The following is a 26,972-nucleotide window of genomic DNA, read 5'->3' on the forward strand; positions in this document are numbered from 1 at the left end:
TTTTCAATAAAAAAGAAGTCAAATTATATATATTATTTTGACAAAACGAATCAAAACCTCAGGAAAAACAAATCATTATTGTAACAAAATCAGTCAAAATCTAAAAAAATAAGCAATTTTGTAAAAATAAAATCTGTCAAAATCTCAGGAAAAAAAGTAATTGTACAAAACCTTAGGAAATAAAAGTCATTTTTTACAATATTTCAGGAAAAAATTATTTTTTTGGACAAAATCCATCACAATTGCAGAATATTTTGACAAAATCAGAAGGATAATAATTATTTATTAAGACAATAGACAACCACATGTGTTGGTCAGACTAGTGAGCACACACACAGTGACATTATAGTGAGCACGCGTGGCTGAAGCTGTTATGGAGTTTCAACCAAATAATTTTTTTTATTCATTGTTTTCATTCACTCATAACTTTGAAAACAAAACAGAACACATATACAATTTCAATGTAGTTACTAAATAATAAGTCTAGAGTTTATAATGTAAAAAATGAAGTCTTGACATAATGGCCATTGTCAGCCTGTACATAAAACAAATCAATCTCAGGTAATGACTGAATGCATTTGTAGTTGATAATTAACCCCTCTGTATTTCCCTCTTCTTACACAGAATTGACATTAGTGTTCCAGTACGGTTAAGTTACCAAAGCATACCACAGTTTTAGTTTTACGCCACACAAATTCAGCACCGGCGCCACAGTCACACCCATCTACCCACAGTCATTTTAAATCAATCAGCTGAAACACTCACGCCCTCTTCTGGCGAAGCAGATATTCCAGTCCATGTGTGTAGTTTACAAATGCCATGGCTAAGTCTTCACAGTATGGCTTTAATGCTTCAGCAAAACTCTCTCTCACTATTTGACCATTACACTGGCTCCTTTCTCAGCAGAAGAAGACACACAGTCTTGTGACATAGGGCTGGCCCTTCAAAAAGTGCCGCCCAGACTATGTCTAATTTGCCAAATGGCCTTGAAAAACATTTAAATATGGATAATTAAATTTATGAACCAAAGTCTTTTTGCAAAAGTACTGTGTACGGTCTCTGAGGCTATAAGATCAGTGAAATAAGCAAGAAAAAAAGCAACTGAAATAATAAAAAAAATTTAGGAGAGGAAAACCTTAACTAGGAGAAAAACATAACTAAGTATTTTTTTTTTCCAAGTCATTTTGAAGCACTTCTATTGGTCCGTTCATGAAATTCTGACACAATGTAAAAAACATCTGAAACAGGAAAAACTAAAAAATAGAGATACAAGGTTTTTGCAATATATAACGTCAAGGAAGTTAAGCTCTTAAAACTCCAAAGGCTTGTTACACACTAAAGTTTATTACTCAGTAACTACAGGGACTTCTGTATAAACTGGTGGGGCTATTCTTTGGTAATAGAAGTTTGTAACAACACTTTCAGCACGTCGGCAGACCATAGGCTTTTTAACAGGTTAAGCAAACATTGTTCACTTTGTAAGTAATGTGTACTGAATGGGTCAACCATCTCCTGAGGCCTGATGTCTGTTTATTAAAAACACTGGCTCTGCTTGTCAACTGATAAGCATTATGGCAATCTGTTGTAAAATTCATGAAATGTATGACTGCATTTTTCCATCTGTCACTTTGATCCAGTGAACACAGTTTTTGTAAAGAGTTTTGCCTCTTGTCTAAGGTTCTGTGATTCTATATTAAGGTCTGGTGACCTTGATTAATTTTGTATTCACTCTATGAGTATTGAACTGTGGCCTCACCGTTCGAACTCTGTCCTGAGCAGTCGCTCTCGCTCCAGTATGGCCACATGTAGGCGGCCCCACTCCTTCTCCACGTCAATGGGGTGGTAGCCAGGGGGCACCTTGATCTGACCAGCCTGCACTGCGCCCTATTGAGGAATAAAGAGAGAACATAGATGCTTTACATGGTTCTTTGAGCAATACTTAACCACTTTTGTTTTCGTAAAGAAGCATGTTTACATGTGAGGTGTGTATGTGAAGAATCTTTATATTGGTAAAGAACCTATGTTATACTGTACATGTTGGAATATTTCTTTTTATGTACGAAACTGCTGGTAGTCCTCTAATGCGATGTCCTCTTAGAGTGTCAGGAACCTACTTACAGCCTATCTACAAACGCTGAGATTGGTGAAACAGTTAAAATGCAATAGGAAAACCTACTGTATAGCAGTGTTGTTTACCACAGGTTGTGGAGTGCAAAAGGGCTCTATGTTAGGCCCTATGAAAGTGATGTAAATCTTGACAGTAACAAAGTGTGCGTCAAGGTGGGCAAAAAGTACTGAGAAATTTTACTTTTAAAATGTAAGTGAAAGACAAGCTGAGTGTCTCCAAAACATCTTCAACAAAGCACCACCCTCAATATTGTTGCCTGTGCTATTCTGGGCAAAGCTGTTGTTGACTGACACAACTTCAATCGATAGTTTAGCCAAAAATCCCCTTAACCCCAAATGCAGCCGATCAGCAAAGACATGTCCGGTGTCTGTAGGCTGCTTCTTTAGTTTTGAACTTGAGCTACAAGGCTAATATAGCTAACACATTTTTTATGAAATGTCAAACAGACCTGCTTATGGGGTTTATGACACTGGATGACATTCAGTGCTATGAGACTGGACTGAACTATGGGGAATAATCCAGGTTTCAAGATATGTCAGGGCCAGAAACCACATAGTTGCATTCTGAGACATATAGTGTGTGTGTATAGTGATGCTAACTGTGGGTCCTAATCCTGAATTGTTATATACAGGTGTTCACTGGTAAAATAAAGACTTGTGTGATTTGTTCATTTAGCACAGTGCTACACATCAGGCCTTCATCACTGACCTCGAAAGCCTTGTAAATATGTTTGGAGCGGTTTTTGTCAGCCTCCTTTGCTGGCAGCTCTGTCTCCTTGAATTTGAGAAACTGGCGCCAAAGGACCTGAAATGGGACAATGCATCACATCAGTACATCAGTCAAGGCTGATCAGTTTGTGTAATGAAATATGTAAAGTGTTAGATATTAAGGATCAACCAAAACGTGTCACTTTCCGGTTGAAAACTGATTCCACAATGTGTGTCAAAAGTGTCAAATTCAAACAGATAACAGCTCAGAGGTATAGTTATAGGCATGTTCTATAATGAAAAGGCTTTGCGTTAAATGCAGAGGCACTCCTTTAATTATAATGTCTTTAATTTAATCAAAGCAGGTCTTAGCTGGACTGTCTGGCTGGACGTCCATGTGCATCAGCCCCTGCCTTCTTCAATGCATAATTTAAGGATAACCATTCAGTTTAATGATAATGAAAATGAAACAGTTTGAGCAGTAAACATTCATCAAATTTAGTAACAGTGAAAAACTGTGGGATATTTTATTTTACCCAGTGGCATCAAATACTGTAAGACTTACACTTACACACATTCAATTTTGACGTTGTGTATGTTTGATTCCTCTTTGAAACACAGTATTATGCTTAATACGCAAAACGCAGTAAAGCAGCGAAAGCAAACAAACCAAACCAAAAATGATTGTGTGTTCTGTCATACACACTTTCTGTATATAGCCTATACTTATATTATACCTATATTAGCCTATACTCTATTGTTTATTATTGTTAATTATTATTTATTTTATTATTTACCTTTACATTTATTTTTTGTATTTATTGTTAGCTCAGTGTGTCCCTAGCAAAAATCCAAAGCAAAGTTTTGATCAAAGGTAAAATGTACTTCCTATATTATGTTGTAGTTTCTTTATGTTGAGTATAAATAAATTAATGAATGAATATAAATAATTATAAACAATTTTCAGTTTTTGGCTGAGTGTGGCTTAAATTTTAATTTTAAGCTTCTGCCAGGGATTCTTACTATTCAATACACAAATTACTCAAGGAACGTCAGGAATTATCATAAAACATTAGTCTGAAGAAAGCTCATATAATATAATGTCAATAAAGATGTGCTGGTTTTGGATAATTATTATTATTTTTTACTTTTGAAACGTCAAAAACTGCCTGTTTCCACACGTCCGGTCTCTACTGTAACACTTCAGTCTGTGCACATTCAGATGCTCTACACTGCACAAACCTCTATCTCCTCATAGCTGGTGGGGAACTTCTTCTCCTCAAACACAATGACGTGGTGTCTGATCCACTGCAGCAGCACGGTGACCAGCTCATAATACTCCTGCCAGCGCAGCTCCAGCTCCTGTCCCACAACACAAGGAGCTTTTCACACACTCAAATTTATCTTCAGAATATATAATACACCTCAACTGTACCAACAGGCTGGATCTGATACAGATTTCTAAATCTCCTAATTTACATGAATGTCTATTAAGCTTCATTTGGTCTTGTTTCTGTATTAAAGAATGGCTCACGTTGGCTTGGACACCATCCTGAACATCAGGAACCCTTGGCATGACGTCATACAGGGAGGAGACGTATGTAATGATAGACTTCTCATCAGGGTGTGGCACATCAACATCTGCACACAAAAGGGGAACAAAACACCACTCTGGATTAATGACAGGCTGAGGGGGAGACCAAATGCAAACGGACATCACGCTGCATCTAAAACTAGTGAGCTCCATGCGCCATTACTGAATTGCTTGAAGGCAAATTTCAAATGGAAAAAAGGGTTTTGACTGGAGGGACAGAACTGGCAAAATGTTTAAGATCTTTTTGAAGAACTTGAAGAAACTTTTTGAAGAAACACACAAACCCCCACAAGAGAATAACATTGTCCAAATGTTTGTGGACACCCTGTTAATAAAGGCATTTAGCCACTTTAAGCTGCACCCATTGCTGATGCACACACATGGTGCAGATAAATATGGATCTATTGTCTAATGCACCATGTCTACTGCCAGCTTTGGGCTAGAGGGGTAAAAACGTCCCTTTAATTAATGATTCACATTCATGTGGGTAAGTGATCCTTATCTTCTTGTCTTTAGTATGAAGACGCCTGTGCCTAGAAGCTGCGTATCTCCAAATCGCATTACCAACCACCATCACCACGAATGTCAGTGCCGAATGAGCGCTGACTCACAAATGGGTCCTCGCTCCCTAGCAAACTGTGAGTCATAAAACATGGCTTCCACACACAAATGGTGCACTACATGTCCAATAAGGGTCTATGCACTAGGGCCGAAATCCAAGTGGCTTTTTTAAATGCACATTTACCTCTACTCTTTTTCATGACCTACAGTATGTCATGCACTACATAGGGACTAAAGAGCCAATTGAGGCTCCAAGGTGAGAAAAGGTCAGATGTTGAAGGGTGGGATTTTATGGTGTATTTTGCTCCTACGGAAACAGTCCCATTTTCATTTTTATGTTCAGACACTCCCACTTCAGCAGAGGAAGGATTTGGTAATTAAGGGATTAGTTGGATCAGGTGTATCATTTTGCTTAGCAGTTCACTTTATACCTCCAGCCAATGTAACTCCATGCCAAAAAGTCAGAGCTACATTAGCAGAAAGAAAGCCTTAACCCCAGGGACTGATGTTTTGTTACCTTCTGGATCGAGCAGTCGGGTGACGCCCAGATCTCTCTCAGCCACGCAGAACGCCTGCTCCAGATTCTCCAGGTTGGTCTGTCTGTATACTTTACTCATGTCAATCAGATTAGGCCTGGAGGACAGACAGAGGAATCAAGTTAGAACACGCCTCAGCAGCAGTTGCTGAATTTAGCAGGTCTGCAGCTGCTAAGGAATCCAGGAGATTCATGCTGGTTTATGCTTCACCTGATGGCAGGGTGCATATTTGACAGGACCACAAACACAGGTAAACACAGCTATAAAAGGTTATGAGCTATTCTACTCCCATTTCTGTCAGCTAGGTTTTCTGTGCTTTATGTATTGTTAAGCAAAAAGGAACATGACCTTATCTGGACTTCAATCAGATTAATTGTTATTCATATTACATGAACGTTCTTGCCCTTAGGCAGAACCTTCCCCTTGAAACGAGGGGAATTTAATGTCTGATAGGGTGGAGAGAAGAGTGAAGAGACTTGGAGTTAGAAACCAGTCACCACCAGAAAAGACCATATTTGCATGTATAAATACAAATCAACATTCACTCAACACTTTTCTCTTAATCTGGGCTTCACACTGCCAAGAGAATAATTACAGACAATACTGCATGAAGCTACATGCTCCAGTTCATTCAGTAAATATGAAGAACGTTAGCATGCGGAAATTCTTGCAAGCTAAAAACTATAATAACTATAATCATTTTAAGATATAGCAGACCAAGCACACAAAATGCAGCACATTTCAAGTATTCTTTTTAGTTAATATGACAAATTTAAATATTTGATATAATACTGAGGCTTTGAAGAGCAATGTGAGCATGACCTGTATGCTAGCATGCAGAATAGTAGCTATACTATAGCTATATGTTCAAACAGATGTATACTGGGTGTTATGTAGGTGTTATGCAGCCATATGAACACTGCCCTTTAGTAAAGTGTTACAAATTATTATTTTAAAAATGTTTTAAAATTGTTTCATAACAATTTTCACACACTATTTTTATGTCGCCCTCTAGTGAAAGCCCTGCTTGCCCTAGTCAATGCTGGCAAAGCAGTTAAAGCAATGGCCACTTTGAAAGAATGTAGCGTTTTCACATTGCTGCAGTTTTTTCTGTGCCAGTGTCCAAGCAAGGATAACTTAAACTTGGTGTGCGAGGAAGATAAAGCCAGACAAGCACGGGGTATTTGTGCCAGGCTAAATCTCTAGCTGATATTACTGTATCTTCTCTCCAGTGTCCACTCCCTCGAAAACAACCTGGCTAGACTACACTGTTAAATGTATAAGTTCCTTGAGGAACTTCTAGCGGTTCTTCAGTTTGAAACTGTGGTGGAACTTCTTAAGGTGCTTTGTGGAACCTTTAAGGAACCTCAAAAAGGTTCCTCAAAGAACCATATGAGTTTCCTCCACAGTTTTAAATTGAAGAACAGTTGAAAAGTTCCTCAAGGAAGGAGAACTTAAAATCTCCATGCATTGAAGTTAAACCCGAAAAAAAGCAGGCTATACAGGTGCGAGGCTAAACAATGACCTGGATACAATGTGCTGAGAGGACACTGGGAGGACAGTAAGCTAGGCAATGCTATGCTAGGCTAGGCACCTGCAATCTGTCAAGATGATCTAAACCAGCTAATCAGAGCAGAGTTGTCATTTGTTGTCACAAGCTCTCTATAAAAGGAAAAAATAGTGAAAATCAGAGGTAAAATTCATTCTCAGGCACAATAACAGGGTTGTAAATAGAACATATTTGAGCATTTTTCACTTTTCACTACTTTTTCTACATCAAATAACCACTTAAAATACTTGTATTCTAAAATAAATGTATTCTTTGGCACATTTAGACTATAGAAGGTATAAGATGTCCAACATACATATGCCAACTACTTGAATTTTAGGAATAAATTTAGGAGACCATAGTTTGTGATGTCAGTTTGCTAGAAATTCCTGAATGCTAGATGAAACCTGATTCTCCTCACATGCTGTGACAACATATTGCCTCATTATGCAAATACAACCACCTCCATGTCTACAAAGGAACATAATGCATCCGTACACTTGACCGCCTTGTCGGGTGTGGTAGTAGTGTGTCTGCATCCCAGGAGGCACCACCTCAGTGTAATATGCTTTTCTGTAGGACAACTTGTCGCTGCTCAGGGGGCAGAGGCGCCATTCTTTGCTTAGCTCGGAATCGCCGCTGTGCGATCCGCAGCTGGAGCGTGCCCCCGGACTCAGGGACTCCGGACTAGAGTCAAAAGATCCCCAAGAGGGCACATCCTCGCATACCATGACCACTCGGTCGTCCAGGTCGCTGACCGAGCCATGAGCACTGCTGGATAAGCTACTGCGCCTTTTCCCTGTCCGAAGCTTCTTCTTCAGGCTGAACATTGGATTGGTGGCGCAGAACTTGAAGGAGAAAGGCAACCTTGGTTCTTAGATGAGAGTAATCCAAAGTAATCTAGAAATCCATGCAAGCACACTTGATCCCATTAGACGCTTCAGGAGAAATTCCCAATGGCTTTCTTGATACTTTCTTATAAGGTAGGACCAAAACCTTTCAGGTCATGCAAAGCGCATCTGGGCTAATTCCACTGGTACTCCGGCTCATCCGAATGTTCTGACGATATTCCATGCTGACAGCACGTGGCAGTTACTGTACATACTTTTCTTAAGAAGTCACACAGAATGAGGAAAAGGGTAATGCTGGTTGTTGCTCCCTTTCAATTTTCTGTCTACTTATACAGGTCCAGAAGCAGCACAAGCATACCTGTGCTGTGCAGACACATGCAGGGAGTTGAAAGCACAGCCCCTGGGGATGCTTGGCATTCACCAGTGCTACGCCCTCCATTCACGACTCAAATTTCCCAGTTTCCTCCCAATCCCTCCCTTTTCCGTACTTTCATCTTTTAATGAAGCCTCATAGTAAATATGTGCTTGAGAGAAATCAACTGAAAGACTGATAAGACAGATAAGCTTTAATAGGTCAATTGTGTACTGTTTCGAGCATGGAAGCAACGTTATGTATCTTGTCCAGAAGTGGAAATGAAGACCACACAAGGAAATGAGTAGCTCCAGGGATCTCCTGTTGATGTAATTATCTCGTAATATGTCTTAAACTGAGCAGAACATTGGGAATAATCGTGTGAAGGAATGTCCTCGTGAATGAAGATAGGTGCCTGTAGAGTATTCAGGCAGAAGTCAATTTCTGAAGACATGCAGTGCAAGATGACTCTTGATCTTTCAGGAATTTAAAGATTGATAAAAATGATCAGTTTTTTTACAGAGACTCTGAACCAGGAAAATTCCAAACTTTCCGATTTTCCTACTTTGTACCTACGTTTGGTGGTAATTTAATCAGGCACAGCAATCATGCAGATGCACCTTGTAGGTGTACAATATCTGACATACACTTTTAAAATGAAGGTGCTACAAAGGTTAAGGAACTTTGGTTTCTTAAATACACATTTTTATAAAAAGGATGTGTGAGGGACATTAAAATTGGTAAGGAACCCTTTCATCGAGTTCTACAGTATTTCTCTTTGACAATTAAATGCTTCTTCTATGGCAAATTTCTCTTTTATGCTTTTAGAGGCTTTCTGGAGATACACTATATGGACAAAAGTATTGGGACCCCTGCTTATTTGTTGTTTATTTAAAAAATCAAGGGCATTAAAGAGCTTTGAAGTAGCTGGAGTAAATGTTGGAGTAACTACCTCTATTGTCCAAAGAAAACTTTCTACTAGACATTTGAGCATTGCTGTGAGGATTTGATTGCATTCAGCAACAAAAGTCTTAGTGAGGTCAGGATGTTGGATGATCACTATCCCATCTCATCCCCAACTCGCCAACTCATCCCAAAAGTATAGGATGAAGCACTGTCATTCCAGAAAACACAGGTCCACTGCTCCCTCCACTAGGATTTATACCTCTTCATCCCACACCTGGCATTAGGCATTGTCCAGTACTACTTTACAGGTGCTAGACCAGCTGCATGTGTGTGCTTTTGCACTTCTGTGTCAGCAACTTAAAGTAGCTGAATGCACTCCCATAAAATGGTGTCCAAAGACTTATAGTGGACTTACAGTGTATATGGTGGTGCTTCTAAAACTGGTCCTCAAGAATCCTCCTACCAAACCCAACACATAACAATAGAGCAAAAATGTGGACCATCTGGGGGTCCACTAGGGGGAGGACTGATTTGAGAATCACTGTGGAACCGTAAACCTACAAAGCGCACCTACATATGGTTCGGTTACAGAAAAAAAAAATATATTTATATATATTAAGGCACAGTAATGTAGAGATTCCGAGGGGAGATCAGCTCTACTATTGGCCTCACATGGGTTCTTCCTCACCTGTGTTTGTGGATGATGGCATTGAAGAGCTTGCCATCCCTCCAGCTGGTGGTGAAGTTATCACAGCGCATGCCGTTGTAGCCCTCCACCATGCGCTGCGACCACAGCAGCAGCTTCTCCTTGGCCGTCATGTCATCAGACTGACCGTTCACCTGGATGTCTGAGATCTGCAGAAAGGAGAGAAAGGAATAATGGGATTTGTAGTACTACATTGAGCATGCAGGAAGAATACTGAAGCTATTTGCTTTACAATAAAGCAGCAAATCGTGCATTTACACTCCATGGAATTTCATTGCTTTTCTTAGAAAGGAAAAGAATATCCCATAATAACACCCTAGTTCTTGTTGCTGGGATACTGTGGTGGGTAAACATAGCTGAAGATAGTGGTGATCATATGATTCCCTCAAAAATGTCTTATGATTAAGGGTTTGTTCATCTTTTAGGCTTTCAATTGTGTATGTGTGTGTGGGTGGGTGTGTGTGTATTTATGTGTGGGTGTGTGTGGCTCTCTGGAGTGACTCATGGTCAGGATTCTCTTTCAGCTTAATCACTTCTCCCAGGCTAAAACTGGCACCACACAGCAGTCTGTTATGAATGCGCCTCTATGTGGTGATGGGGAAGTTGGCTGGGTTTAAGTGGTCAGACGCACTGCCGTGTACGCACGCAGTGACTCAGACGACATGGAAACATCCTCCACCCTCTCGCTTCAGCTTTATGAGAACGCACAGGGCCATTCTAGCTTCCTTCCATTGCAGGAGGAGAACTCCTGTGGCTCAAATCAGTGGCCACAGAGGAAACCTGCCTTTTGTTTTTTCAATAGAGAACCAAGCTGCACTGAAGGCCAAACACACGCATTCTTTTTTTCAATTATCACGGTAATTCAATTGTTAAGATGTAAACAAAGTTATTCGGTGGAGTTTGCTATGAAATGCACCACTGCAGACAACTTTACTGAGACAGGACTGTAAAAGGTTTTTTGAGTGAATTCACAGTGATGGAGTTACATGCATGGAGTTGATTTACCACTATTTTACCATCATCCTCACGCATTGTGCACCAACAAGTATTAAAAATATTCTGCACATTAAATAATATGGTCATGTTTGTAGTTTAGACATTGCAACTCTTATCTTATCATCAATACTGTAAAGAAATCAGACTTTCTCCACAACGTCTCTTGGCCTAACCAAATCTGCTCAACCAATGGTCAATGGAATTCAATCAGTTGAAGTCAATTTGGACCTTTTTTGCACAAATGCACATCGCTATGTTTGGGGAAAAAAACTATGAACATCAAAAACCTAATCTCAACCGTGAAACATAGTGAAGGGAGCATCATTGTTTGGGCCTGCAATGCTGTCTTAGAGCCTGGACGCGTTACAAACACTTAGAGAACAATTAACAGAAAGTCGTATTAAAACATTTTACAGGAGACTGTAAAGTTTGGTGGAGGGAACTGCTGCTAAATGGGGATGTAAAATTATTACATTTAGAGTTCCTTAAAAGTTACTTATTTTACTAGCCTGCACTGTGGATGTTTAATTGATGTGCTCACAAGAAGACATGGACAGTATAACTCTTGTTGTTATTAGTACTAGCTAATTAGACAGTGCCTATAATTGTGACCTAGATAATGTTCAGGCGACATTTGATTAGTAATCAATGCAGAAATCTTGACCATTCCAAAGGGTTCACTTACTTTTTCTTGCACTTGCGTATTATCCATTTTTTTTATCTTAAATTCATGTAAATAATCATTTACTTTTCTTAAAATGCCATTTTACTATTTTATGTAATTATTTTAAAAAGATAGTATTAAGTAAAGCTCTTAATGTAACACACCTGATAGCACTGATTAAGGGGATTCGGGTTGATTCGAGGTGCCACAAAATTCTGCAGCAGAATCAGTATAAGCTAACCTAACAATAGTTGTACTGTACTGCAGCAGTGATTTAGTCAAAGCCCTTTCTGTTGATATTTGGGATGTGCTATTGTCTTGCTTATTTTAATATCCCTTCTAAACCTAGGGTAGAAAAGAATTTGCAGCATTTATAGCACAGCTCTGTAACCAACTGGTCAATGCAAAAGCTGCCCTGCGGGTATGCCATTTGACTTTAAGCCAAAACAAAAAGGATTTCTGTATTAAATGAGCGTGATAAAGAACGGAAAACAGCTCTGGCGTCCCCTTGTCGACAATCATTAAAAGAAATACAGAAATACTGGAAACAGCAAAAAAAAAAAGAACAGTCTCATGAGTCATCACAGACCCATGCCAGTGTGCCCTCTCCCTCTTCCTTGTGGAAAACAGTGAGTCACGGAGGCGGATGGACACATTCCCAGACCATAATCCCCGACAGGCCCGTTTTAACTTCAAAGCTATTCATTTTTCCATCGTTAAAGAAACCAACTGAATAACCAGCTATGTTCAAGTTTCTCCATTGTGTGAAAGGAATAAGGAGTTTTTCAAAGATCCAAAGCAAGTAAACTTTACTGGCACGAGCAGCCCACCGCTTTTTCATTAAACAAAAGAAGGCTTTCATTGCTTCTTTTCACTGTTTAGTCTGAATCGGGTCCGATAAATGAGAATCATGTGCAGAACTGTTTAAACTGGATCCAGACGTGGACCCAGTTGGTGCAGCCAACATCTTATCCAGCCTAGGTTGCCTGCACAGACTGATGCACAGGCATGGGGAATCTAAAAGGGTAATTTCACCCATTTTTCAACAGATGCAAGCAAAATTCGATCAAAGTGGTTTGGTGTAAAATGCTACATTTTTAAAAACAACTATTGTAATGATACCATGACTAACAATCACTATGGTTGTAATAGTAACCACCCATATGAGGTGTTGAATGTCTTTTTTATTGCTAAAACTGTATCCAAAGAAATTCATCACTATTTTTTTTTACCAACATCAACACTATAAAATCTCATCCCACCTGTGAAGCATGGTGGAGGGAGATTCATGTTTTTGGGCTGGTTTACTGCCCCAAGGCCTGGATGCCTTGCTTTCTACTGCACTGCACACTTTGTTTATATATGTGATGCTGATACAACACCACATCTAGTCTTCCTCTGCATACACACCTGAACTTACTGCACTCTTCCATATACCACACATACAAATATCCAGTTGTAATCACTGGACTACATATTTATTTATTTTTTACTTATTAGTGTAGTAACAGGGTTAGCACATTAATCACCCTACGTTCATGCATTTGCAAGTTCTCTGGCTATTTTGCATAGTAAAAATGGCTATATTTGCATTGTAGATACTGCTACCTCTGGTTCCCATCACCGCCACTGTAAAGACATCTGAACTGGTATGTTTCCCTACAATGAATCATTTCAAACCGAATCGCTCCGAACGACTTTGTTTACATGTCAGTGATTCAACTATGCAGAGATTTCTTGAAACAACATTTAGGGGAACTACTCTCCAGAGACATCTGGGACCACTTGCTTCACAAATCTGCATGGAGATCTGCACGTGAGCACGAAAATAGCCTTACCACTGATTAAACCTCAACCCACACTACAATTAGTGGTAAGAGTCACGTGGCGTAGTCACGTCGTGATGTGGAATATGGCTAGATTGAAAGATTGTATCAGGATAAATCATATAAAGCATGTAGGAGTAAATTCAATTGCTGGGAGTAGTTTTTGTGGGTGACTCAATCATACCTGGAAGTGAAGGATGATGGTCCATATCAGCCCAAGAGTCAGCTTGGGGTTTCCATCTGCTATGTCATCATTTCTGATATTGACCAGTTTGACCTGTCATGAGGCACAGACCAAGAGTTGTCAGCTAGACGAAATATTAAAATAAAGAGAGTTAAACAATCAAGGTGCCAAAAGGGTTCCTCATTTTCGGTTCCCTAACAACAGATGGACAATGTTTTTTGTTTTTTTTTGTGATTGAACTGAAAGTCTGAAGAATCTTTTGAAAGAGTCATGAAAGTTACATGCCAGTTACTCTTCCTGGAACCATACACTCTTCAAAAAAAGAGTCTATAGAGGTTCTTGAAATTCTTGAACCCCCCCCCCCCCCCCCAAACATGGTTCTTTACATAGCTAAACAGGTTCTGGGTTCAGCCAGGTTTAGTTTTCCTGTCATGTTAGGACACCTCCTAGAGCCTCCAAATAATGAACTGTATGCTAATTAAAGAGTTCTTTCTGGGACATTTCCACTTTGTGAAGGTCCTTTAAACATTCTTCACACTTACACAAAAACAAACCCATTAAAATGTTCTTTAGGTGAACCAAAAATGGTTCTCAAACCAGCCCTTTAGAGGTTGATTGCGTAAAAAAACAATTCTCTGTCTGAGACTCGTATACCAAGGTTCTATACCAGTTTTTCCTAGAACAGTACACTCTTCAAAATAAGAAAAGGTGTAAGAGTTTTTGAGTGAGGCTGTACAAGAACCTGTGTAGCTCTCTAAAGATCCATGTTTGGAAAAAAAAAGATTTTCAAGAATTTCAAGAACTTTAAGAGTTCTTTATGTCTTTGAATCCACTTTCTGGAGGTCCTTTAAATGTTCCTCACACTCACACATACAAAAATGTTTCTCCAAAAAACATTTACTAAAAGTTTTTTTAAAGAACCCAACATATTTCTTCTGTAGTACTGGTCCTCAAACCAGCTCCCCCACGATCTAGAATTTTGCTCCAACTCGCAATTGATAGGAACAGTAAAAATCACTGTTCCGTGGCTTATGCAAACAGCTATTATTTTGTAAAGGTGGACCACCAAGCAGTGAACCCTTGAGGAACTTATGTATTAATGAGTTGAAATGAAAAATGCGGAGGTGTTGTGACTGTTGTACCTGTCTGTGTTTGAGGAAGTCCAGGGCAATCTGCACATTCTGTAGTTTGTGGAAGCGCATGCGACCCTTCTCTCTGGGCTGGAGGACAGAAAAACAGTACAATGGGAGATTAGAAGAAGGGACAAATCATTGAGTAAATGGTAATAAAGTAAAAGTAGAATATCCAGAACAAATTTTCTTCTATTCATATTATTTCACCCTTACCCAAAAATGCAGACATGTTTGCTTTTGTAGTTTTGCACTGGAGCTACAAGGCTAATGTAGCTAACAAGTAATGGAAGTCTGTGTGATCCAACATCTTTTCAGGGGGCACATTATAGACTTGCGTTATAATAGATCATAACTCTTCTCAATTCAGGAAGCATATTTAAGTACATTTCATTTTTCCTTATGCCATCAGGAAAGCAAAGTTTTACATTACATTTATATACAAGTGTTATTTTAGACAATAAGTATTACCTGACCTCCTTCCTTCAAACCTAAGAACTTATAAATCAAAGAAACTTTGATTTATAAATCTAAATTTATAAATCTAAATCTAGATTTTGTAAATCTAAAACTTGAATCTCAGTATGCCCAATATTGAGATAGGTAACAATATAAATATTCAAATTTCCTAAAAGGACAGTACACAGAACAGATGCCTCTTTAGTTATTCAACCTCACGTTCAGATAAGTCTAAATCATACAGTTGACATCTTGAAGCTAAATTAGGTGCAATGCCATTCTGCATATGCAATGCATTCGATGCTATCTGGGACATTTGTGGAGGGAAATGCACTACCATTCAATCCAGACCATGCACTAGCATGTCAGTCATTTATCAAACATACTTTGAGATGATACATCGGCCAGACTCTTTCTGGCTTTCAGTGTATGATGTCATTCACAGCTAAGTGATCCCATGTCTGGAAGTACGATCAAACATGAAGCGATGCATAAAAATGAATGGTGAAATGGAGATATTTCATTACTAACAAATATTCCACAAGTTCTGTAGGTCACAACTGAATATCCCTGATATTCATATACCGGTCCAGATAAAGACCAGGAAAAAACTTACCATGAAGATCTGCATTTGCAAAAATCCATATATGCATTCGAATATTTTCATTTGACTCTAGTTTACTTGGTTCGCCAAGTTTACCAGAGCCTCTTTGGTTTAAGCAAGTACTCTGCATTGAGGACCTATCAGGTGGTATAATTTACCTTGTCTTGCTTCCCCCCCCCAGAAAGTGACTCCAAATGAAGTCAACTGAATTAGGGCCCGGCCGTTTGTTTGATATAGATGTTAAGACTGGTATTAGATTTACTGGTATTCACTAATTTTATAAATGGCTTGTTTTATATCTTAATGATATGATATGATATAAAACAAAATATCAAATAAGCAAGACATCTAAAGCAAAATAGAGCCTTTCCTTGAGGTAATTTGTTCCAACATTTATTACATAACAAAACTCTTAATTATAGATATACAAAAACACCATCATGAAGAAAAAAAACCACCAATGAGCGAAAAATTAGCCCACAGCTAACCCATATTAGTTATAACACAAAACGCAAATATATAGCACATATAAAGAGATGAATTTTAAATGTGTTATTTAAGGCAAAAGTTATATATACAGCATTTGACAAAGGTGTCAAAAGTATTCACATTCATTACTCAGGTAAAAATTTAGATACTAGGGTTTAAAGAGACTTCTATAGAAGTTGAAGTATCAACTTAATCTTTTTATTTAAGTAAAAGTGTAAAAGTACTGGTTTCAAAACTACTTAAAGTATAAAAATAAACGTCATGTTAAAAAAAAAAAGCTTTCGCAGCGCCACAGTGCACTACCCTACCTCAAAAAAAGAACTTTTCTCTTATAGCCATAATAGCTATAATATATTAAAATGTTAATGTTGAAAATTGTTGGGATGCACTAGGCTGCCTGTTTCAGCTGCATATATGCCCATTGCCCAAATGCCCAAAATGAATGCATTTTAATAATATCAAATATAATAAAGGAGCATCTATGTGCAGTGCTGAGCATTATATGATATACTTCTCATCCAAACACAATCAAATTCATACTTTCCGGATGGTGTGATTTATCTGAATAGGGTTTTTTTTTTGTTAGTTTTTTGTTGTTAGCCAGAGTGAAAACAAACCGAAATGAAATAGGAGTAACAAGGCTATTTTTTAAAATGTAAGGAGTAGAAATTACAGAAAACTGCATGAATGTGTAAGAGTAAGGAGTAGAGGAGTAGAAGTAAAAAGTCGGCTGAAAAATAATTACTCCAGTAAAGTATAGATGACCAAAATTTCTACTTAAGTAAAGTAACAAAGTATTTGTACTTCGTTACTTGATACTTCTGCAGCATATATATACAATGGGACAATCATAAGAACTATTTTTGTGTATATCAAGATGAGGGTCCAGACCAAACTGTATTGGCCAATAAGTTAGCTTTACTTTTTTTACTACCGCATCCAATATGATTTACCACAGTTAATAAAAAAAAAAAAAATACATAAAAAATAATATATTAAATTGTTTATAATATTATTAAATTATTCAATATTATGTGTTACTATGTTTACATTACATGAGACTATGATTTTCAAGGGGTTATTTTAGTTTAAGAAGAATGACATAGATTACACAATTTTATTATATTGGTAAGCAAATATTTTGTTACGTTAATATCAGTCAACGTTATTGGTTAAAGAAAATTGGTCATAGACAGAAAACCTATCAGGTCTAATAAAGAGAACAAAATATAAAGAAGAGAAAAAAAAAAGAAAAAAACTATGAGCTATTCAAAAAAAAATAATGTGGTATTGGTAAACTCAGACTACAAAAACTTCAAATACCTAACAATCGTAGCTGCCCAGGTTTACCCTTAAAAATGTTTTTTCTCGAAGGGAAGAACAATGATGGCAAGCCACAAGACAAAGGAAGTGACATCATGCACAGCCCAGGGAGTCACCTGGGAGTGACACATGCCACGCGCCCGAGGAGGCGAGCCGGAAGGTTCTAGACCCACTCACCAACCGCGAGTTCCTGACAACGTCGCGCTCCCTCGGCTACCCACAGCAAGAGCATCGCAAGAGAAGAGGCAAAGGCAAAAGGGGGTCAAGGTCAGGGCAGAGGTTAGGTAGTAGAAAAACTGAAAGGTCAGGGGTTAGAAACCAGTGCAGACAGTAGTAACAGAGGTGAAAAACATGAGAATAACCGTGGTGTTAAAGGTGGCGCAGTGCAAGGAGAAAAATGGTGACAGTAGTAGTGCTCATTGACGTGATTGGGCATTCATAACACATTTGCATATATCTCCGTATGTGTTCTGGGTCAGGGGGGTGATCGCTCATACAGCTTAGAAAGTCTCAAGACAACATAGATACATGCAAAAAAATAAAGGGGCTGTCAACCTATTTGGTCTGTTTACGCTTTCAGTTAAAGCAGCATTATGCAAGATTTGGTATTTTCTGCTTCTGGGATCCCCCTACAGTTGAGGAGTGCAATTTCTCTCATACAGATTCAAAGTGTGACTACTGCCAGAAAATAAAAGCTAAAAGAGAAACAGCAACTAGCAATAAAAAACTCATGTTTATGTTGCCATGGCAACACCAGTGTCAATTAATTTGTGAAACACCCACATAATCCTAATCCCACATAATCATACCAAGAACTTTTTTGTTAATTATTCATTTTTTATCAAATTTTACCCCTATTTCTCCCGATCTGGTACTGCCAATTAACCCACCCTATTGTAGCTCCTTCTAGCACTAGCAATGCTCCTGACACAAGGAGGGTGAGAACTAGCACATGCTTCCTCTGATACGTCAGCCACCACCTCTTTTCGAACTGCTGCCAAAGCGGCAGGAGGAAAGCACCGGGTCCCCAGCTCCACCACACCAGCAGACTGAAGCTTGACCCAACCCATTTAGAGTGATGAGGGAGAGAGTGCCATCCACCCACCCGGTGAGAGCCAGGCCAACTGTGCTCTCTCGGACTCCGCATGCTGATGGCAAGGCAGCATGATTTGGGATTTGAACTCGCAACCCCTGGGCTATAGTGGCAGTGCAATAGACCGCTGAGGCACTCGGAACTCTCTTTTCTATTAATTTTTAAATAGTGCTTATAATAACTTTCATAATTCACACCCAAGCTGATAGCCCCTTTAACAAAATAATAAGGGTGTTTAAAAAAAAACATGTTTATGTGCAGGGAAAAGCTGGTTTGGGGGGGGTAAAATGATGTTTTTTCATATTAACTACCAAGCAGCCTTTGTGAGAAAGGAAGAGGTGGGATCTGGGTTGAGGGAGTAGAAGGTGCGGAAGCAGGTCTGCCTCAGGATGCTGATCTAAGATCAGTCTAAGGACATCTATTGGCTTCTTTAAGAATTTGTGGTCAGGAGACCTGGTCCCAAGATCAGTGTGGAAGGACTTACCAGTGTCTCTCCAGAGAGCACCTCCAGCAGAGAGATGAGGTTGTGGCCATCCCGCAGATCCTCGTACAAGTCTGTGATGTGCCTCTGAGCCTTAAACACAAACAAACAAATAAACAAACTAATAAATAAATACAGCAGGAGGAATCAAAGCTCTGCGTTAACTGGGCGCTTTTCTTAACATGATTCTAGAACTCTCTGATTCTGATTCTGATTCATTGCATGTTTTTCCATGGCCTATTAATGTAAGGAAGAGCGAGGAACACAACCTAACCTAACACAAGTAAAACATTGCATGCTTTTATGTAGATAAACAATTCTGAGTTCAACATATTTCTGACCACTAATTTAACCCTGAGAATTTAACACTGAGAATTTCCCCACTGTGGGACTAATAAAGGATTATCTTATCTTATCTCTAACCCCTTAAACAGCCTAAGGCCCACCAACGGGCCAAAAGTGTTATTATAAACTTCAATCACCAGAATAACATATAATAAGCTTTGCTGGGTTAAGGGGTTACCAGTAATCTGTCTGACACTACTCGCCATGAACACTCTTCTGTACCATGACATTTTTTATTATTGTTTTTATAAAACATGCTTTTTTGATTGTTAATTTGTATTTCTAAGTTAGAATTCAGGCCTATATTATTTTAATCTCCCCCCTAGTGGCTCTAACATAGCACTGACCAAGCAAATAACCCTACCTATGAGATACATTCTAATATTTACACTCTGATCATAAACAGTATTAACACTAAAAGTGCCTGAAATAGTTATTTGAGTAACACCATAGAAAAATGACTTTTGCTTCCATAAAGAACCATGTTTATTATAAAGAGGTTCATTAGATTCATACATACTCTATTAGAAATATGTATTTTTTTTTTCTTTTATTGAGTCTAAAGTAATTTTTCTATAGGTACTCAAAGAACCATTAAAAGGGCATTTAAGAGTGTGTATTTAAATCTAATAAAATGACATATTGCTCAAATACTTAAAAAAGTGCCTCACTCTATCCTATAATATTATTTTCACATCTATGATGTTTTGTTTTGATATCAGCAATTAAAACCTTGTATCTCACATTTTAAATGCATTTATTTATTTATTTGTAAATGTTTTCCCTTTTTTTCTCCCAATTTCATACAGTCAATTAACCCACCCTGTTTTTAGCTTCCCCTAGCACTAGCAATGCTCCAGATTCTAAGAACTTAACACGTCTCCTCCTATATACGCAAAACCATCAACCTATTTTAACCTTTTTCTCTTTTTTTAATCTTTATTTAAATGTTACCTAAACCCATTTTTTTGCAACTTTAACCTAAAAAGCTTAATAAATAACCTAACAAATACAGTCAAATACCTCTTCTTTTTGAACTCCCGACAAAGCACCATCAACCTACCCAGAGAGAGCACGGCCAATTGTGCTCTCTTGGACTCGGCATGGCTCGGGAATCAAACTTGTGACCCCCGGCCCAAAGTGGCATCGCATTAGACTGCTGAATCACTCTGAGCACACCAATTTTTGACATTGTGTCAAAATGTCATGATGAATAAACCGATAGAAATGTTCCAAGATGACTTGGAATAAAATCTGTTTTCACCATTGTAGACATATAAGGTTTTGTGTGTACAGACTTACTTACAATCCTCTACATAAAGATCTTTTTCTTAATTTGAATTTTTCTCTTTTTTTTCTAAACCCACTCTTCTGCTACTTTAACCTAAAAAGCTTAATAAATAACCTAACAAATACCCTAAAATTGACATTTTAACATAAAATACATTTTAAGATTCCTTCAGACATTTAAACTCTAAAAACCAGGATCATGCATGAGTACAGATAAGGGAGGTCTACTCATACCTCAATTGTCTATTAATACACACACAAAAACAAGCTGTCAACTTTTTCTACCAAACTGAAGTTAAGGCAAAACACAGCACAGCAAATCAAACACACACCACGCATTGATACTAAGTTCGGTGTTAAGAGCGAACACTGATTGCTTGGCTGATTGATAATGGAAATGAATTCCATTTATTGAAAGCTTTTGTTTTCTGACAAGTTCTTGTTAATAATGTGAGCTGTATTTACCTTTTGGTGTCAGTAACCTAGAAATAAGAAAATAACTGATAGATGTTTCATGTCAAAGGCTGTTTCTGCTGACTGCTAGATGCCTCCTGCAGAAGGGCTGGTCATCACTCAGTGCACTTTTACCAAGTGTGCATGTCTCCCAAATGTAGTAGAACAGCCAAGACCTTCTGGCCATTTGAAGCTTGCTTCCTTAGTTTTGCACTGGAGCTCCAAGGCTAATGTAGCTACGAATTGACCAGACTTGGTCCTGAGTTGAAGTGAAAACCGTTGATTATCTGATTACACTGGCACCTATCAAGTAGTGGGATAGACCTATTAGGCAGTGAACAGTCAGTTCCTGAAGGTGATGTGCTGGAAGCCAGAGAAATGGGCAAGTATAAGGATTTGAGCCACTTTGGTAAAGGTCAAATTGTCATGGCTAGACAACTGGGTCAGAAAATCATAGATGCAGGTCATGGAGGCCTGACTTCACAACGTACAGGACTTGGACAGGATCTGCTGCTAACGTGTCCTGGTGCCAGATACAACAGGATGCCTTCAGAGGTCTTTTGGAGTCCAGGCCTCAAAGGGTCAGAGCTGTTTTGGCTAATGGTTGGGTTTAATACCAATATCAATCTGAGTCAGACCGCCTGTTCTGGCTGCAAAAAGGCTGAAGCAGTGTTTCAGACAGCAAGGTGGTGGTGGTGGTGGGGAAGGGGTTGGGGTTAAGAGCAGGGAGGAACACAAGGGGGAGACATGTGAGCTTTAGGCTCCCCTAGGTAAGTGAAATCCATGCGGAAGAGGTTCAGTCAGCACTCTGCAAAGATCTGCTCACACACTCCACCTACCTCAGCTCTCCAGTGCTGACGGACAAGGATGGAGAGAGAGCAAGACAGATGGCGATGGAGAGACAGAGACAAAAGGGAAAGAGACAAAGGCCCAGATGAGTATGAGCATTATAGATCGGAAGTTTGGTATGAGACGTATGACAGGAAGAGAGAGCGAGGAAGGACTACATACAGACATACAGTACTGCTCAAAAGGTCTTAGGCCAGCAGCCAATAGTTATTAATACACTAAACAAGATTCCAATAGATTTCTATATTATGAGCTGTCAAATGTTCTTTTAATAGACTGACCCTCAAGGATTCAACCCCAGTGTTGAGGAAGCTCCACATACACAAACAGATCTTGCGCTAACACGGTTCATCTGTTCCTCTGACAAAAGACCTGTACTTGAATGGCGTATGGCTAGCATTCTTCTCCAGTACAGCTTGCATTGGAATCATGTTTCACAGGTAGGCAAATGTAGCGTTAGAAGTCTTGCCCAAGGCCTATAATTGGTGTAGTGTGGTGGACGTACTTGGCCTGGGAATTGAACCCTAGTCTGTCAGGGGGAAGGCAGTTTTGGTACCCACTACATTACATTTGTTAACCACTACACTACACCAAGCACTGACCCTAAGCTTAACTGGTCAGGAGGAATCAGAAGCAAAGCTGTGACCAAAGAGCATTATAAGGAATGAAAGATTAAGTTACAGACATGCACAAAATAGGAAAAGGCTATCAATCGTTAAAAAAGATAGCTGCAGACAAGGTCGTCTATTAATACTCAGAATCAGAACAAGAAGGGTGACCCTGCTGAATTGTCTGATAAGGTTTTGTGGTGTGAGACAAAAAATTTAGAGCTTTTATTTAAAACTACACAAAATATCATCACCAACCAGACCAAGCTCTGCTGCATTTCCAATACAAGTTTGGTTGTTGGACATGAATGAGTTAATAGGCTTCCTCAGATGCCACCCTCATTCTACATTCCAAATGTGTCTAAATGGCTACCAGATTGCATCCAGATATCTCACTACAGCTTCCAGATGTGAAGGATTCTCTCCCAACAGTCGAATACTCTTACAGGAAAGCCTCAGAGTTGCTAACCTATTGTATAGACCCTTACCAGTATACTCCCTAAAGGCACAGAGGCTGAACAATGAATGAAAACCTTTTAGAAAATAAAAAGCGCCACCTAGAGTTACATGAAGCGCCACCATGAGTTACATGAAGCGCCACCATGTGTTACATGAAGCACCACCATTACGTACGTGAAGCAGTACCATGTTTAAAGTGAAGCGCCACCATGAGTTACATGAAGTGCCACCATTACTTACGTGAGGCACTATCATGTTTAAAGTGAAGCGCCACCATGAGTTATATATAGCAAGCACCTACATGAGTTATGTGAAGTGCCACCATATTACTGGAAGCACCACTGTGTTGTGTAAAGCAAGTGTATACATGAGTTATGTGAGGTGCCACCTTCAGTTACATGAAACGCCATCATTGCTTAAGTGAAACTTCAACGTGAAACTTCAACGTTGTTGGGTGCTACCATGAGTTACGTGAGGTGCCACCATGTGTTATGTATAGCAAGCACCTAAATGAGTAATGTGAAGCGCCACCATGTGTTATGTAAAACGCCACCATGGGTTTAGTACTGTGCCACTATGTGTTACAAGATATGTGGCATGTACAAAGATTATGGCACACTTCAGAAAAATGCAATATGCCATAGGTCTGTCTCTAGTCGGTTATTTTGATTTTCCATAAGCTTGTTCTACTTGCATGATCTAAATGTGTTAAATATGCGTATCCTGTGTAACATATTCACTTGTAAATGGATAAGGATCTGCAAGTGCTCAGTAGGCGTGTCTGCTAATAATGAGAAAAACAAAACTGCATTTGAGCATTTCCATTCTAATATACACTGTGGGGTGCAAGGCCTAGGACCCCCTGCAGTGGAGCACCTGTGGGACAGATGTTATAACAGAAGTGCATACTGCTTCTGCAGGAAAAGCAGGCTGACCAGATGTGGATGACTCACTCTTATACATATGCACACTAATAAGCGTATACACACTGGCATGCGATTGTAAAAGGATGTACGCACATACCCACACACACACACACACACACACATACATACACACACACATAACTAAAGTCTTTCAGTGACTCTAGGCATTGAGTTTGAATAGGGTGATGCATATTTCATAATCAGGGATTTCCAAATCAGCAGCAAGAATTTCTAGAGTTACCTAAGGCACATAAGCAAGTGTTTTTCCATCAGTTCTGACATCATGACAACTTGGCAGGACTGTGCTTCTATACCAACCCTGAAGCGCTTTTGCTTTGCTTCAAGGTTCAAAATTTGCTCTTGCTGTCAACACACTCCCATTATTTAAAGATGCCAAACATAGCTGTCATGCAGCCATGGTAGCACCTAAAGGTTTACTAATTGAGCTTCTAGCCTGTTTTTTGGGGGGGTTATTCAGAATTGAGAAAGTTTTGCCATCACTAGCTCTGAGCTCTTCAAATAACAATAAATACTAAAAAAAAAAAAAATAAATGAATAAAATATAAAAATGTAATAATAGAAAAAAACATAAAATCTAGTCCGTTTAATTTAGTAAAGTTCTAATGCTTGGTATTAAACACTTTTTTTCTCAATAAATCACTAATAATAGAAGAAATATGTGTATTTAATTTTACATAAATATATTTATTTATTGCATTAATATTGTAATTATGGTTTTACACATGTCACATATGTTCATTTAACCTTACCATCAGTTTTACAGACCCTAGAACAGAACCCTGTGGGACTAAACGTTTACCAAATTCCTTCAAAATAGGTTCTGCGTTAGGACTAATAACAAATGACAAATGAATGAGCTTCCCTTATGGCCAAATATTACATGCAGTTATCAATCCAGTTCCCACCTGGTTTGGCAAATCAGTGCTTCATTACGTTTAATCAGATGTGTTGGTAATGGAACTCCATTTTCACTGCAAACCCATGCAAAGGCTAGGAGAGTCCAGGAGAAATCTGCAACCAAACTTTGTTCTTCACTCCAGCTCACAAAATATATAGATCTTCTCTTGTTCTCTGACGTCCGGAACAATTTCTTGAGGCATTCGAAAAGGTGTAATGTGTAAAACTATTTCTTTGAGCAGTAAGCACTGACAAGAATAAAGTTCTCCTTAAAGGAGGCCAGTGTTTAGTTCATATAATCCATCCTTAATTAAAGAAGCATTATGTAAAAATTGGTGTTTTCTGCTCCTGGGCTCCCCCTACAGTCTGGAAATGGAATTTGTGCTTTGAGCCACCCCTAAAGGACACACTCTATTTGTTTACAAGCTGAGAGATACAGAACCGTCACTGAAAGTGGAAGAAGCATGTGGACTGACGTGGTAGAGTAATATTACAGAATATTATAACGAATATGACTTGGCTTATGCAGCGGTATGCAGTTCTTGCAAGCGCTGTTCTGCCTACTTCTCCAAAGCTAAATATTGCAGTGGGCTGTATGCTGAGTCCTGGAGCAGCAATGATAGAGATGCTATGCTCCCTATCACATGGAGTGAAGTGTCCCAATGATTCTGAAGCTGCTATTTGAATGTAAACATGCTACATATGTTGCATCAGGTGAGCTGCTGGTGGTCTAGAGAGTGTTCCTCTAACCTACATGTCAGTAACACATTATGATACACATTATAATACTTTATAGAAATTGTTATAAAAAAAAACATTTAACATAATTAAAATATTTTCAGTTCTCCAATAATTATAAATAACGGGTATCTACTGAGATAAATGAATCATCATACAACATTGAAATGTCTTGTATGTGTAAAGCTCAAAACAACAATAGCCGACAATGGCTTTTGGATTTAAACTCTCCATATATGTGCATACACAACTTATCTGATGATTATTACATGCTAATAAAACTTCACTTGCATCACTGGACTAATTTATATTAGTCAAATGATTTGATATGTCATATAAAAATGGCACACTCAATAGTACTATAGTAGTAACCACAAATTACAGTCTACGCAGCAATGCTAAGTGCCAAAGACATGCTAGCAATAAACTTTGCAAGCCAAGACTTGGCAGAAGCCATAAAGCTTGAGCAGTTCTTGTTAAATGCAGTAAATATTCACTGTCTCAGCACTGTGGCACGAATCAGCTGTAGCCTTATACAGCTCAGTTGCAAAGCATGGAAAGCCTAAGCCCTGAATCTATGGCTGGCATATACGCATGAAGGCCGATGGTGTTTTTTAATACCTTGATAAGGTGCTTGTTCACCCATTTTGTGAAGGTCTTTTTCTGGACTCTGTCCCGCTCGTCTGTGAGAGAGAGAGAAAAACAGAAAAACAGGTTTAGGTATTAGATAAACGTAATTCAATTTTACCATCCTACCAGCAACACACCGAGAGTCTTAGTTTTCAATGCTGCCTTTATTGGTGGATGCACTCTTGATAGTTGATGCCTTGATTCAGAACAGAATTTAAAACATCAAAAACAGTACAAACATGATTTCTACATTGGGTTTAAAGGATTAAACCACAACTTAAATGACACGTGAAATTAACCATTTAAGACCTAAGGCCCAACAGCTCAAATGACATGTTGCATATTGTTCCATAATAGTTGCTAAATATTTCATAGTAGCTAATTAAGAATAGTTACTCAATAATAGGTTCTAAAAGCCTAGAGTTCAAGGAATCAAACCAGAGAATTATACTAATCTAAGGCAAGGGCTTCAGAGTCCATACTTCCACAACACTCCCTCTTTTAATTAACAACATTTACTCCCTAGAAATAAATGCCTCGGGTAATTGACCAGTGTGGCAAACGCCTGAAGCAACTACTATGCAGATCACTGGAGTCTTTAACTGATTCAGTGGCTG

General features: G+C 38.7%; 1 protein-coding gene across 1 annotated transcript in view; it reads right to left on the bottom strand.

Moving 5' to 3' along the window:
- Positions 1–26,972, bottom strand: part of LOC140551044 (epiplakin-like) — a 202,437-nt gene that overhangs the window by 68,937 nt on the left and 106,528 nt on the right. The window contains exons 3-13 of the mRNA XM_072674413.1: positions 26,347–26,408; positions 19,143–19,232; positions 17,743–17,778; positions 14,703–14,780; positions 13,561–13,653; positions 9,873–10,039; positions 5,508–5,623; positions 4,370–4,476; positions 4,078–4,197; positions 2,837–2,932; positions 1,757–1,884 (exon numbers count right to left, since the gene is read on the bottom strand). Coding sequence (XP_072530514.1) covers positions 1,757–1,884; positions 2,837–2,932; positions 4,078–4,197; positions 4,370–4,476; positions 5,508–5,623; positions 9,873–10,039; positions 13,561–13,653; positions 14,703–14,780; positions 17,743–17,778; positions 19,143–19,232; positions 26,347–26,408 — 1,093 coding nt within the window. The remainder of the gene's footprint in view (positions 1–1,756; positions 1,885–2,836; positions 2,933–4,077; positions 4,198–4,369; positions 4,477–5,507; positions 5,624–9,872; positions 10,040–13,560; positions 13,654–14,702; positions 14,781–17,742; positions 17,779–19,142; positions 19,233–26,346; positions 26,409–26,972) is intronic.

Source organism: Salminus brasiliensis, chromosome 3 (genome assembly GCF_030463535.1).
Source record: "Salminus brasiliensis chromosome 3, fSalBra1.hap2, whole genome shotgun sequence".
Lineage (NCBI taxonomy): Eukaryota > Metazoa > Chordata > Actinopteri > Characiformes > Bryconidae > Salminus > Salminus brasiliensis.